This window comes from Scaptodrosophila lebanonensis, unplaced genomic scaffold (assembly GCF_003285725.1).
Source record: "Scaptodrosophila lebanonensis strain 11010-0011.00,11010-0021.00 unplaced genomic scaffold, SlebRS2 tig00001410-arrow-pilon, whole genome shotgun sequence".
Classification (NCBI taxonomy): Eukaryota; Metazoa; Arthropoda; class Insecta; order Diptera; family Drosophilidae; genus Scaptodrosophila; species Scaptodrosophila lebanonensis.
The window spans coordinates 3,771,694-3,785,250 of record NW_022060738.1 but is presented as its reverse complement, the minus strand read 5'-3'; the positions used below and the strand labels follow the sequence as shown (position 1 = coordinate 3,785,250).

General features: G+C 43.7%; 3 protein-coding genes across 5 annotated transcripts; 1 reads left to right on the top strand and 2 right to left on the bottom strand.

The window, feature by feature from the left end:
• Positions 1–422: 422 nt before the first annotated feature.
• On the bottom strand, positions 423–7,139 carry LOC115630564 (transmembrane protein 94). 3 transcript variants are annotated; one of them, XM_030527180.1, is made up of 10 exons: positions 6,849–7,139; positions 6,158–6,791; positions 5,386–6,097; positions 5,157–5,316; positions 3,787–3,883; positions 2,920–3,733; positions 1,496–2,703; positions 1,254–1,413; positions 939–1,185; positions 423–868 (listed from the first exon to the last, which is right to left on the bottom strand). In XM_030527180.1, the coding sequence occupies exons 1-10, from the start codon at positions 7,025–7,027 to the stop codon at positions 796–798; spliced, it is 4,284 nt and encodes a 1,427-aa protein (XP_030383040.1). In that variant the 5' UTR covers positions 7,028–7,139; the 3' UTR covers positions 423–795. The 3 variants fall into 3 exon arrangements, with proteins under 3 accessions (XP_030383040.1, XP_030383038.1, XP_030383039.1); XM_030527178.1 differs by having other exon boundaries at positions 1,496–3,733; XM_030527179.1 differs by having other exon boundaries at positions 1,496–3,733; positions 5,199–5,316.
• Positions 7,140–7,835: 696 nt separating this feature from the next.
• Positions 7,836–8,954, top strand: LOC115630663 (protein YIPF6). Its single transcript, XM_030527305.1, has 5 exons — positions 7,836–7,940; positions 7,995–8,193; positions 8,257–8,428; positions 8,485–8,642; positions 8,705–8,954. The coding sequence occupies exons 1-5, from the start codon at positions 7,923–7,925 to the stop codon at positions 8,815–8,817; spliced, it is 660 nt and encodes a 219-aa protein (XP_030383165.1). The 5' UTR covers positions 7,836–7,922; the 3' UTR covers positions 8,818–8,954.
• LOC115630661 (alpha,alpha-trehalose-phosphate synthase [UDP-forming]) lies at positions 8,935–13,364 on the bottom strand. Its single transcript, XM_030527303.1, has 5 exons — positions 12,721–13,364; positions 10,595–11,534; positions 10,048–10,541; positions 9,357–9,978; positions 8,935–9,295 (listed from the first exon to the last, which is right to left on the bottom strand). The coding sequence occupies exons 1-5, from the start codon at positions 12,852–12,854 to the stop codon at positions 9,056–9,058; spliced, it is 2,430 nt and encodes an 809-aa protein (XP_030383163.1). The 5' UTR covers positions 12,855–13,364; the 3' UTR covers positions 8,935–9,055.
• Positions 13,365–13,557: the final 193 nt, after the last annotated feature.

Sequence of the window (13,557 nt, the reverse complement as noted above, 5' to 3'; positions counted from 1 at the left end):
CGCACCCCGAAAGTGCTAATTGATGGTACTGCGCAGCCCAAATTAATACATTTCTAGTCTAAGATAAAGACATAAATATTTGTCAAGCAACTCGAACGGCTAGGCAAGGTTTAGTAGGTCAAGAAGTACATACCTACGATTAAGTTTGTAGATATTGTCGCATGGTCGTGTTGCAGCGTGTCTGCCTTGATTAACAACCTAAAGTAAGTAAAGCGTGCTATATGATGTAGACGCTGTCCATTATCACATCAAAATCCAACTGTATATTGTAGAGGAATAATATCCAAAGATTAGAGCCAGAGCTAGAACCCGAAACCAAACCTGTTCCACGTTAAATTGGTGCCATCTTGCACACTCGCATTCCTAATAGCTAATAACTTTTACTTATTTACACATCGTAAACAGTGGGTTTGTATATTTATATAGGTATATATATATTTTTTTTACCACAAATATAAGTACATATTTCATATAATAATTGCAAGTCTTTTAAATGTTAGTACATAATGTTGTTGCCATTAAAACAAAGAACACAGAATCGAACGTTTTAAAAACTAGAATAAACCACATTTATGTTGGTGTATACAAAATTCATCAGGCGTGATCGTAAATAATAAAAAATGTGTAAAAAGTAAGTTGTAAACAAAAGCGATTGACAAATTAACTTATTTACAGCCTTGGCACTAAGTACATATATGTAACTCTTATGTATGTCATATGTATTGAATAAGTACTCTTCTCCATCTTCAGTTTGGTATTCAAGTCGCGTGGTGTGCCTTGATCTCAAGAAATGCTTTAAAAGGGAGAATTCATGCCCAGCTTGGTTCCAAAGTCTAGGCGTGCACGTCTCTGATAGCGCGCATTTACCCTGCAAATGTTTAAAGATTCACATTTTAGTAAATTTAGACAAAAATAATTACGTATAAGGGTGTCATTACTTATTCTCCTGGTACTTGGCTAGCTCACACCCAGCTAGACTTAGTAAACTGCCACCAAATACGATAATAATGGCAATGTAAACCTCTGATAGATGCTTAAAAACGGATTCAGGCATAAGATCAAATAGACAGATGCAGAGATGTATGAGCAAAATTCCCAAACAGGTTAACGCCCAAATGCGGTTGCGAAAGGGATTACGCTGCCACAGCGAATGGTCCCGATGCACAAATGTTATGGAGACCAAAACTGTAAGAATACAAGGGGATACTAAAGATTAAGCATGTTGAACACCTCAAATAAATGTTCGGCTTTACCAAAGTGTAGCAATAAGCCCAGCAAAGAGCAGCTGCGTGCTATGTCTATAAATTTATACAATTTTGAATTATCTGGTGCACACAGACCATTTGTCTCGATCTTTTCCCCGAGAATTTGGTCAGAGAAGGATTGTGGTATGAACATCCAGTAGGCCACCAGCTGCGATTAGGAATATAATAATTTAGATTGTAAATAGAATGATAATGTATTGATTGTAACCCTTAATTGGCTTGATCCTCACCAATATCAGCACTGGGAGCAAAAATTTGCAGCCATAGCACCATAGAACAAAGGCGAATGCGCGCGAATCGTAGTCAGTCTGCTTCTTGCTGGTCGCGCGATTCATTATCTTCGGATCGACGTCGATATGCGCTAACGATATCGCAATCAATGGCACGGGCACGCACATCAGATAGATGACCACCAGAGGGGTGAGCAGCGGCGGCAGCGTGAGACATGCACAAAGCACATTTAATATGGATATGGCGCCCGCACAGCAGGCCCAATACTGTATACAGTTCCAGAGGCCCAACGAGAAGCGGCGTGAAAGCTCAATTATGGCCACCAGTGAAAGCGGGTCGTCGCGACAAACGGCAATCGAGCAGGGCAGCGAGTTAAGCAGGCGACTGAGATAAATGGGTGAAATGGTGTGGGCAGGCGACTGCATGGCACGCGCATCGGAAGAAAAGAGGCCGCTCTCGAGCAACTCCTGGCTGGCCCAGGTATCGTCAGGTGGTGCGGCAGTGGGGGGAATTTTGTCAGACTGCTGCATTCGTCGCTGTAGGTGCACCTTGTTGTTGTGTATGTTCTTTTCTGTAAAGGCGGCCACATCTTGGCACACCTGCGGATGCAGTGGTTCCACGGCTATGCTGCAGTCAGCCTGCAGAAAAATCTCTGCATTCGAGCTGTTCGCCGAGGAGCCGAGGCAAACGACAATCTCACCATAAGATTGCATAATATCCAGCATTTGGCGGGTCGCCTCTGCCGAGCAGTCCGTGAAGAGCGACACCTGAAGCGGCACATTATCGACCTGTTCCAGATGCGGGCGTATGTTCTCAATGCCTCGCGGCAACTTGGCCCGATTGGACATATCAAAATTAATAGGTGCACTTTGATCTGTGCTTTCGGTTAGCGTGCTCATCGAACGGCAGTTCTCGTCCATTGCCGAGTCAAGGGAGTGTCGCTGCTTATGGCGATCCGGATCTGGCTCGGCGGGTATTTTTATCTCGCCATTTTCATCGCGTGCAGTGTCGTTCTTATCGACTTCGTCAGAATCAATTCCATTGGATTCCCCGCTGCTTGGTGTCTCATTCAGGGCACTGCATTCGTCGGGATTGGAAATGGCTCCGGGAGCAGAGGAACTGAGTGTTTTTGACGACTCCAGGTTGTTGGGCGGACCCAGTAAATAGTTTAGGTCGGGCCCATCGCCAGCGCCACCAGCTTCGTCACCTACAAAATCGATATGATCGTGATCAGTTGGCTGATCTCCAGCCTTTACTTCCAGGGGCTGTATGTTCATGATTTTGGCACTTGAATTATGAATATTACTAGTGTTATCGAGATGATCGTTTGTATCGGTAATTGTGGTGGTGATTGTGGTTGTCGTGCAGGCAGTGGCTGTATTGATTGTTGAGGTTGTGTTCGGTTGTTGTTGTTGTTGTTTACCCGGACATTTTGGTGATTTGATGCCATCAGATGTTGTATCCTTGCCTTTAGCAGTCGCAATGCTATTCGTCTTCGTCTCCTCAGGTTCGCTGAGCAGCGATATGTGACAGTTCCACCCCGATTCAAGGCCCATTTTCTCTGAGAAAACACGCGAGCGCAGCTCGTTTTCCTTGCTGAAATGTACGAAGCGTATGCAGGCACGTTCCAGTCTCTCCACCAACCGCACAATATCGTTCTGGGCCTGGTACTGCATGGTTACCATGCCAATGAATACTTGATGGCATTGCATCTCAAAACAGCCCTCCACATCGTTGCAATCCTCGTCCTTGCTCTCCGAAAACAACAGCGAATCAGTGCTAATGCTGTGGCTCAGCTTCACATGATGACCCCCCTCGAAGTCGCAGTGTCTTTTATCCACGTGCTGCATGCGTAGCTTCGACTCAGGTGGCAACTCAAGATACGCTATCGGTCCGCCATTGTGCTGTGGATTTGGGCCACTTAGGGCCCCGTGTATACCATGGCGCAATGGTCGATATGCAAAGGCGGTGCAGTAGGAGGTCAAAGCGCTGCGTTGATAAAAATCCAAGGCTCGTTTCCGATCCTGCGGGGAGAGTGGACGTAAGTCCTTTCCATCCCAAAAGTCATCACAGCAGTCCAATATAATGTCCGCAGTACCTTGGGTGAATAGGGACAAGTAACCACCAGGATTTTCCCGCATCACTACCGAAAGAGAGTGTGGGAAAGGCACCTTCACCTTCGATGAAAGCTGCAGCTGGCGAGCAAAGCGAATATCACGCCGCACCACGTCCGGTTGCTAAAAACACAAATAAATACTACAAGACTAATATTTTGTTTATTTATGCTCACCAGATGCCGGTACGATGCAAGTTGTCCCTCCAAGGCGAAACGATCTGTCGCATGATCAGTGAAGCCAATCTGCTTGGCCAGTTCGCACAGACAGCGTCTGGTTAGAAATCGAAATAACCGATTAGTACTGCCTCGAACTGGAGGAGTGGACGAAGTGGTTGTGCGTGAGCATGCAGTCAGGCGTAGCGTTTGCGTGCGCGTAAGACTATGACTATATTTATGTGAACGATCTTCGCAACAAAAGTCTTGTTACTTAAAATAGCATGCCAATTACAAATTTAAAAATACAGGGTGCGTCACGCGTATTTGCTTAATGAATGGATAGTTGGATTTTACGAAAAGGACAGCGCAAGGAATGTTGTTTTAAATTTCTGAATTATTGAATTTTTTATTTTACATATACATATATGATCAGCATGACGAGGTGAATCGTTATGGACAGGTTTGTCTGTCAGTTAGTGCGAGCGTATAAATCGCGAGAGCTTTTTTACACTCCAACTTTGAAACCTATTCTTAAATTACTACGATATTAAATATGGTTTCGCTTAAATTTGGCAATCGTTCACGATCCTCGTTTCTCAATCATCGTACTGGGTACAGACATAAATAGGCATTTAATTAATAATAAGAGCGTACTCTTTTGTGTTGGTTATTTTGTTAGTAATACTTTACAATTATTGGTTACTTTTAAAAAATCGCACTATCAAAATCAAAATATTTTTCTTAAAGGCATAAGGATTGGTGACGCACCCTGTTTTAATGTTCAGTTAAAAGTGCATGGGCGGTGGACACAACAATTATTAGTTGCATATGTATATGAAAGATAACTATATACTATATAGACATATAACAAAGGAAATGCCAATAGCAATTTGCATGGGCGATGTCCTGGATGAAGACATGGATGTCATGAGTTAACAAAAAAAAAAAAAAAAACTCAAATGGAATTACTTTCAAGTTGATTTAAAATAATGATTCGTTATTTTTTTCACAACAAAAAACTTTTAATTGCTGCCTTATATGGTGAAGCTGCGCTTCCAATTGTTGAGAATTACTGAAAATCAAAATAAAAGATAATTTTTTTATAATTTCAAAATGTTTTACCAATAGCTTGTGTGCATGGAGTGTGGTAGGGATCGTCCAATTCGAGAGTCTTATTAAAAATCAAACAGGTACGGAAAAAACTCAACCAATTTCGCATTGGTTGCATATTCTTTGTAATATCTTTGGTAACATACATATGTATGTACTTATGTATACCGTTATTGGGCGAAATCATAAGACATTAGTCTAGATATTTATATACTCGTTTATAAGTTAATATGCAATTAAAGAAATGTTAACGATGAGTATGGCAATGAACTACGTACCCATGCAAAAAGCTTTTCATACTGGATTCAATAATCGCATACCGATTTGTCACGGGTACAAGGTCTTTATCAAGCATGGCTACAGCCGTAACATGACTGCAAAATTGTGCGTAATGCTCGTGTGTCAGTGGGGAGCAGGTATTCAGCAAAATAGCGAGGCCTGTGGGCAAACATAAATTATAATGTAATCTATGGAAGTAGCAATTAAAATTGGAGCATATATATTTACCCAGAGGCTTAAGTGACTTGATGTGCGCCTTCCATTCGTGATCATCAAACTCCAACCGGAATGGGCAGTGCTGATCGTGGGTTAAATCCAAAACTTCCGCAACAATGCCCCGTCCCTTGTGATCTTCGTCAACATCGGGTCCATCCTCGCTTTCCGTTTCCATAGACAACTGGCTATTACTACGCGCACCATCATCGTTCTGTTCATCGTCTGTATTGTGTAGGAAAAAAACCTTTTCGGCCGTCGGATTGGGCCACGATAATATGCCCTTTTTGTCAACACAACAGAGCGCTGAAATAGAGCCCAGAACCTGCACTAAGTTTGCCGAGCGCGGCAACAACTCACAATTGCCCCGCCAAAGATCTATCCAAGTGCGCAGCACATTGGATCGTAGCAGCGATATGTTATCATAGTCATAGGAGGGAGTATCCAGATCCTCCTCAAACGATTTCGTTGCAGTCTTTTCTAGTATGGCTTGCGGTGTCTTTAAAAAACATTGCAAGCGCGCCACGCCCCATAGATTCATGGATATCCACATGAGGGGAAAAATTAATGGCAGCAAAGGAATAACCGCAGCGGCTGGCGATTCAACAAGCACAGAAACCCAATTGCGAGTGGGCAGTCCATATCCGTGCACACGCAGAAGGCCAGCAAACACTGTGATGATCAGCGCGCTAATGAAACCCCATTGTTGTATATACTTGGTGACCAGCTTAAATGTGAAGGAGTTTTATTAAACGTTTACCAAAAATTATGCACTCATTGCACTCACCAGATATCGCTGCTGATTGTAAATAGTAGGTGGGCGTTTTAACGAGTTTCTCAGACAAATACGCAAGTTGTCCAAATACGGAGTGCGCTCTAGACAACAGATGAGATCAGGCAGCGGAGCACGTGCAACCGGCTTTACCGGGGGATCACCCATTTGTGAAGCGCCGTAAATCTCATTGGTGTTGAAAAACTTCTTGGTTTCTACTTCATGACAAGGGCCGGGAGAAATGTGTCCTGGTCGTAAAATAATGTAGTCTCCCCGCACTAGCAATGCCCAGGGCAGATTAACTATAACGCCATCGCGATATGTCCATTGCAGGGACACCGACGGCGACATCGGATTATTAAGATGCGGATAATTTGATGGTTTCCATTCCTCGCAGAGATATTGCTCAGCCATCTGCAGTTCTGTCAAGACATTCCGCGTTTTTCGATATATCTCCGTTCGTCGCAAATTGTTCTCTCTTATTACCATGAACAAGTCTAACAATAAGATAATCAGCAAACAAAGTGATGGTATTCCATATGAAGTGATAAAGAGAGCAAAACTAGTCAGCAATGTAGTTCCAATGGAGAGCCAGCCCAGTGGGCTGTCGTAGCGTTTCACAAATGCGGCACGCAACTTGCGGTAGCAGCTGAGAGGCACATTGTTATTATTTACAAGGTCAACTTTTAGATATTTTGAAAACTACCTTTCGGCGCCATACTGGCCCTCGCACTCAAGCAGCACCTTCTCAATCTCATCGTGGAGGCGAGATAGTGCTACTTTCGTGCTAAGACCGAGCTGTACATTTGCCTCTACCTGTGGGGAGGCAGGGTGCTCCAAGGTCGACTCTCTGTAGCAACCATCGTCGTGCTTATTGGTTGGCATTTTTCGTTGATTTCCTTAATTTAGAGTGCCCGCGAGCATTATACTGAACTGAAAGTAAGTTCGCCGGTCTAATGCATTGTCTTAATTATGAATTTTCACGCTCGTCGACGAGTTTGTCGCGATTCAAATAATGAGATGAGAATGAAAGAGCAACGCTCACAGCTGATAACGGCAAAGAAGTATCATTGGTTTCGATAACTTATCGATACCAGGAGGATTGGTATTAAAACGTATTAATAATTTGATTTTGATTTACAAAACTGCCAATGTTACCAGTAAATCTGGGGAACTATACAAGGGAAACAGGGGTCAGATTTTAAGATATACTCATATATCTAGTTTGGTTGAATCACTACTTTAATTGAAGTACAAAATTTTGCAATTTAACGCTTTTTTTGCATTAAACCGATTGCGAGCTCAATCTTATCGTTGTTATATTTCTCTTCAGCAACGCATGAGCAACTAGACGTAAGAAAGTTTTGTAGTGAGCTGCTTAATCCACCAATTTTCTGTGATTCGCGTTAAGCGATATTTATGTAAATAATAATGTAATTCCAATGCTTTAACATAAATGTGTATTATTATAAATAGATGCATAAATGCGCAATCTGCATTTTACAACGGCGTCTATTAAATCGGTTCGTAAAAGTACATAGAAATCAAATTCCGGTTTAGTATCTCATTTGTTATTTATTTAAAGTTGCCGCCGTGGGGTATTTCAGTTATAAATGAAAAAATAGTATTGGCAAGCCGAATGGTTTCCTCAATACATCGTGTATTTGTTTTTAAATATCGATATATCGATATGTTGCAGTAACCCTCCACTAAACACAAATAAAGTCGACCACGTCCAACTAGCTTTGTTGGGAATTTCTGCCTATTTACTACATTCACGATGGACGCCAGATTGGATGTGAGTAGTCCTTCATTCATTTGCAGCATCTAGGAAATTATGTTTTCTTCACAGATGTTCGATGGCGATATGCTGGAGGGCGACATGTCGATTCCAGGAGCACCCAAACGCACCACTACTCAGAATGGTGTGCCGGATTACAATACGCTGGACGAGCCCATCAAAGAGACCGTACTAAGGGACATGCGGGCCGTAGGCGTTAAGTTCTACCATGTCCTCTATCCCAAAGAGAAGTCAAGCCTGCTCCGCGATTGTGCGTCATTATGCATAAACTTGTAGTCGTAAGCAGTTTTTGATGTCTTTATTTACATTACAGGGGATTTATGGGGGCCTTTAGTTCTGTGTACGTTTATGGCCACCATACTACAGGGCTCCTCGTCGGCGGATAGCATGGCCGACAACGGTCCAGAATTTGCCCAAGTTTTTGTGATTGTTTGGATAGGCGCCGCCATTGTAACGCTCAACTCGAAGCTGCTAGGCGGAAACATGTACGTATACAACATAATAAAAAAAAAACACATATTTATTGCATTTCTCTTTATAGCTCATTTTTTCAATCTGTCTGTGTTTTGGGCTATTGCCTCACGCCAGTTGCACTTGCCTTAATCGTCTGTCGCGTTATATTGCTGGCTACTCAGACACGTTTGCTGTTTTTCCTGCGGTTTGTAACCACAACAATGGGCTTCGCATGGGCTACGTACGGTATGTTGGAGACTTATAGGATATTAACACAACAGATATCTAACTTTATTGTCCACTTGCAGCTTCTTTCATATTTCTTGGCCAAAGTCAGCCGCCACATCGCAAACCGCTCGCCGTTTACCCCATCTTCCTATTCTTCTTCATAATTTCGTGGCTGGTTTTATCGCATAATTAGCCATGTTCGTGACGTTCCGTTAATGTTTAGTGTCGTTCAATAGCATAACCAAAAAATCGGAAATCAAATGTATATTAAGCTTAAAAACTGTGACCGTTCCACATAAAGGCAACCCAATTTGTTTAAGGTACAATTTATTCTTACAGTCATAAAAATTCATTACAAAACTAGGAGTATATTTTGCTGGTTTTCTGCCATTGTCGTCGTCATCCAACGGTCTTTCTGCGAATTTCTTCAGCTACACTTCTAGGTTGTTTGGGGATGAGGCGATTTCTAGCGACATTTGCGATTTCACACCATCACCCTTCGGCGGCCGATACGTCAGCGAATTAGCACGAGCCTTTCGACCCATAAAATGCCGCTCCACCCACTTCAGAAGAGTATAAACCGAGTCGGTTGAAGGCAACCGATGATCGGCAGCAGTTTTCACAATGTCCGAGGAGGTCACACGGAATGTGCGTGCCATACCTTTCAATGCCTATTCAAGAAAAAGCGATAGAGCCGACAAGATAACACCGTAAAGTTTGTTATATACTTACCACCATAGCATCCTCATCCGTCAGATCGTCACCAACGTAGATAATCTTAATGCGTTCGTTCCAATCGACACCAAAAGAAGTTCGCAAAATGTAAATTGAAGCCCGACCCTTGTTCCACTGAACTGGGGGACGTGCTTCCAGCGCACAATTCACCTCCGTCGCCTTAAAGCCGTATTTCACTATAAGACCGCGTGCCTTTTCTACCATCGCTGGACGCAACTGATTGGGCGTCTCGCGATAGTGGAAAGTGAGCAGCGCACCTTTGTTCTCAACCCAGGCACCGTCGCGACAGACTGAATCTTGCAGTGCTTTCAGCAAATGACTGACTTTGTCTTCGTACTCAATTGGCATGGGATGCACAAATTTGCTGCCATCAGGATGCAGAATTTCTAGACCGTGATTACCGGCATAAGTGATGCCCTCGATACCAACCATTTTTTTCACATTGTCCACATTTCGGCCCGAGATAACGGCCACATAGACGTCCGAGTGATTGGACAGCTTGAAGAGCACATTTTTTATCTCTGGCGAGAGTGTGGCAAGATCTGGATGGGGCGCAATAGGTGCCAAGGTACCATCGTAGTCCAAAAGCAGTGCCAATTTGTGGTTGTAGCCGATGTATCTGCGAAAACAAGAATTTCAAAGCTTCAGAATAATGTGTCAGTGGGAGCAACAGGCTACGTCCACTTACTTGAGTAAGTAGTCGTCAAAGTCATCCACACTCACTGGCTGCATTATGGTAGTGCCTACATCGTCCATTTCCAGCGTGCCCATGGCTTTCAGGAAGCACCGCATCCAGTGGCTAACATCGCACTCGGCCTCGCGTCGTCGCAGACGAGCCATTCGAAGTGCACGCTCATCCTCGGGCATAGTCAGAGCGCGATGTATGACCTCGGCAGCCTCGTGGACTTCATATGGATTGCATATCAGTGCCTCGTGCATCATTTCGCCTGCGCCAGCAAACGGTGAAATGACTAAAACGCCGGGCACATCGTTTATTTGACATGCCACGAACTCCTTAGCCACTAAGTTCATGCCATCGCGCAATGGAGTGACCAAGCAAACGGCAGCGTCGCGATACAATGCTGCCAGTTCATCCTGACCCACATAGTCGTAGATGTACCGTATTGGGGCCCAGTTTGCTGTGGTGAAGCGCCCGTTAATACGACCCACTAACTGATCGACCTGCAAACCAAATTAATTCAATGTCTTAATACCAATCAAATGTTTCTTCTTACCTCCTCTTTTAGCTCGCGGTATTCCTTTACATCAGTGCGCGAGGGGACCGAAATTTGTAGCAGACTGACCTTTTCCTTGTGCTGTGGATACTTTAAGAGTAGAGCTTCGAAAGCCATCAGTCGATGGACCAAACCCTTAGTGTAGTCGAGACGATCCACACCCAGAATTATCTGCTGTTTTGTTGTTTTGAGCACCTTGGCCGCGTTGAGCGCCAAATTGACAAAACGCTCGTAGGGAATTCCAATGGGTAGGGGCCTAACACGCACAGTTCGACCGCCGTGCTCCACAAGCAAGTTGTTTCGATCGACACGACAGCCCAAATTGCGCTGACAGCAGTCGATGAAGTTTAAACAATAGTCTTGTATGTGGAAGCCCACGAGGTCGCAGCCCAACATGCCCTGCACTATTTCATCGGACCAGGGGAGCAATCGGAACATATCCCATGGTGGGAAGGGAATGTGTAGAAAGAAGGCCAAACGGCAGGGCAGATTTTTTTCCTCGGCCTGCTCCCTCACCCAGTTGGCAGCCAGCATTAGATGGTAATCGTGTATCCAAATAATGGGAGGGTTCTTGTCATGTCCATTTCCTTTCGACAGACATTTCTTCAGCGCTTCAATGGTGCGCACCGCAAAATGCTTGTTCACCGTCACATAGTCGTTCCAGTGCTCAGCGCCGAAATTGGCGCGACCAGGCATTGAGTGGAACAGGGGCCAGAAGATCTTGTTGCAGCATCCATTGTAGTAGCTGTCAAAGATCTTGGCATCAATGTTCACAGAAACCACCTGCTCAGACTTGAGGCCGGCTGTAGGCGTTTGATCATTGGGGTTCGACTCCGGAATGGGCTCGTTCGGATCCTCCAAGTGTATGCCAGACCAACCAACCCACAGGCCACTACCCTTGATCACCACAGGACACACGGCCGTAACAAGACCACCGGCGCTGAAAGAAGCAATACACACATACATATGTATAGTATAGAACGACCTAGAAATGTTTTTACAGTGTGCTAGGTGTATAACGTGGATTCCAGCCTATTTCACGTACAGTGCATGACACTACAGTGCTGATAATGTAGCCGATAGCACCAACAGCATCAGTGATGCCCATAAAAACAGCGGCCAAAACAACAACCACAATAAGCACAACAAGCCCTGATATGGTAAAGTGTAAACAACCTCGACTCAGGGGCAAAATCACACCAACATACTTGTACTATACATATAGCCGCGATCTCATCTCTCGACAATTCAGAATCATTTTCAACAATTCTACTTTTGGGTAGGTTAAGCATGTAGGCTGAGAGCTATACCAGCACGTGATATTTTCAGTGTCAGGTTCGCTTTCGACGTATCCAAGGCCTCTCCAATTGACCCCTTTTTCAGGACTACTGTGGTCGCCAGCCAACGCAATAGCAAGGGGTCAAGCCGCAAAATGGACCTCGCTGATAACGTTCGCCGCCAGCTATATATGCATTGTGTTTCAATTCGCTTTATTATTCAAAATCTATTCCATTCTGCGCTACCCTACACCTAGAAGCATATAGTTTGCTCATCCCACTGGCTCTGATGTCTGTTTGTCTTTAGCTGATAAGCCGCCCAATCACAATAAATATGTGGAAATGGCTACGAATACAGCTAAGGTAATAGAAAACTATGGAGGGGTGATGAAGGAGGTTGGGCTTATCTTTGTGCTCAAATGCAAATTGTCTTATTTGGTTGATTTTGGATTGGAATAGTGTTAAAGTGTGTCTGATTATAGGCTCAAAGTTTGACTGGGACATTTTCTACTGAGGCTTTGATAAGAATAATGGTATTAAAATATTTATTTTTGAGACTATTTTGTATTGGATTTACAAGTACATTGCCTTCTAGTTTCTTTGTTTGGTTAATTTTGAGATAATACTTTGAGTTTTAGTACAAAACAAAAAACTCCAATTTCTCAGCACAGCACAAGAAAAATTTAATCTTCAAATGATAATATATGTATGTATTTATATCACTACTGACAAATTGTTACTCGATATTCTGTTTGGGCCATTTGTAATGTTTTCCTTTTTTAAATAATAGAGTAAATAAAGCCTTAACTCAGTTACTATCACACCGTTCACTATTCACTTTTGTCTCACCTGGCCTTTCGCTCCAGCTCCTTTGTTACGGGATTACGCGTCAGCACGAATGGTAAACGGTTAGAGACAACTATTAAGCTGGCCTTAGTCGAAGGCTCGCCGGCGTTTGTCACAATAATCTCTGTGTCGGCCATTTCGTATCCTGCTTTTCAGCTATTACGATCTTCTATTAAATGCAAGCTGATAAATGTTTCTTTCAAACCGCAAGATAGGGCTTAGCACATAATTCCGAAAGTTGGAGTGCTTATATAAGAGCTGGTCTTTGGCAGGATACAGACGATGACACGTGCCAAACGCCTGGACCGGGTCTTCACTTGTGATTACTGCGCCGTGCGGTGAGCTACTAAATGCGAAGATGGAATGCACTGAAAGCAATCTTTGTCTGTTGTCTATGCAATATTTATATAGACAGACAAAAACGTGTTCAGATTGGAGAATAGGTTCTAGACATACGATGCAATCGTACCGGTGACTACTTGGCAGGCTGACTGCTTTCTGGCTTATCTGCCAAATGCAATTCGTGTTTTATATGACAATCGTTTCCCAGCGGGTGTGCGGGTTGTGCGTGTGTATTTTAGTTTTAGAGTGTATTTAGTTTTCCTGACTTTATAGACTCTCAGACTTGTCGCGGGAGCAAACACCACCGTACCGTGCCGAAAATAGACAAGCACTAATCGCAAATGTGGGCTCAAGTCGTACTTAATGCTAAAAATTATTGTGGTGGCGGTTCGCTCTCTATAACATCAATATCATCGTCACAGCCACTGCCCCCTGCCCAGACCGAGACACTTGAATTCCACAGTCCACTTGTGCACTAGACTCGGGGCCTTATCTCCC

Excerpts from the sequence above, each read along its gene's own strand:
- LOC115630564 (XM_030527178.1), bottom strand. The coding sequence starts at position 7,027 with ATGCCAACCAATAAGCACGACGATGGTTGCTACAGAGAGTCGACCTTG. Across the intron at positions 5,317-5,385 it reads CAAGTCACTTAAGCCTCTGG|GCCTCGCTATTTTGCTGAAT; the intron begins GTAAATATATAT and ends GTTTGCCCACAG. Across the intron at positions 3,734-3,786 it reads TTGCATCGTACCGGCATCTG|CAACCGGACGTGGTGCGGCG; the intron begins GTGAGCATAAAT and ends TTGTGTTTTTAG.
- LOC115630663 (XM_030527305.1), top strand. Across the intron at positions 8,194-8,256 it reads GTCAAGCCTGCTCCGCGATT|GGGATTTATGGGGGCCTTTA; the intron begins GTGCGTCATTAT and ends TTTACATTACAG. Across the intron at positions 8,643-8,704 it reads CTTCGCATGGGCTACGTACG|CTTCTTTCATATTTCTTGGC; the intron begins GTATGTTGGAGA and ends GTCCACTTGCAG.
- LOC115630661 (XM_030527303.1), bottom strand. The coding sequence starts at position 12,854 with ATGGCCGACACAGAGATTATTGTGACAAACGCCGGCGAGCCTTCGACT. Across the intron at positions 11,535-12,720 it reads GAGCTGGAGCGAAAGGCCAG|CGCCGGTGGTCTTGTTACGG; the intron begins GTGAGACAAAAG and ends TGCTTCTTTCAG. Across the intron at positions 10,542-10,594 it reads ACCGCGAGCTAAAAGAGGAG|GTCGATCAGTTAGTGGGTCG; the intron begins GTAAGAAGAAAC and ends TTTGGTTTGCAG.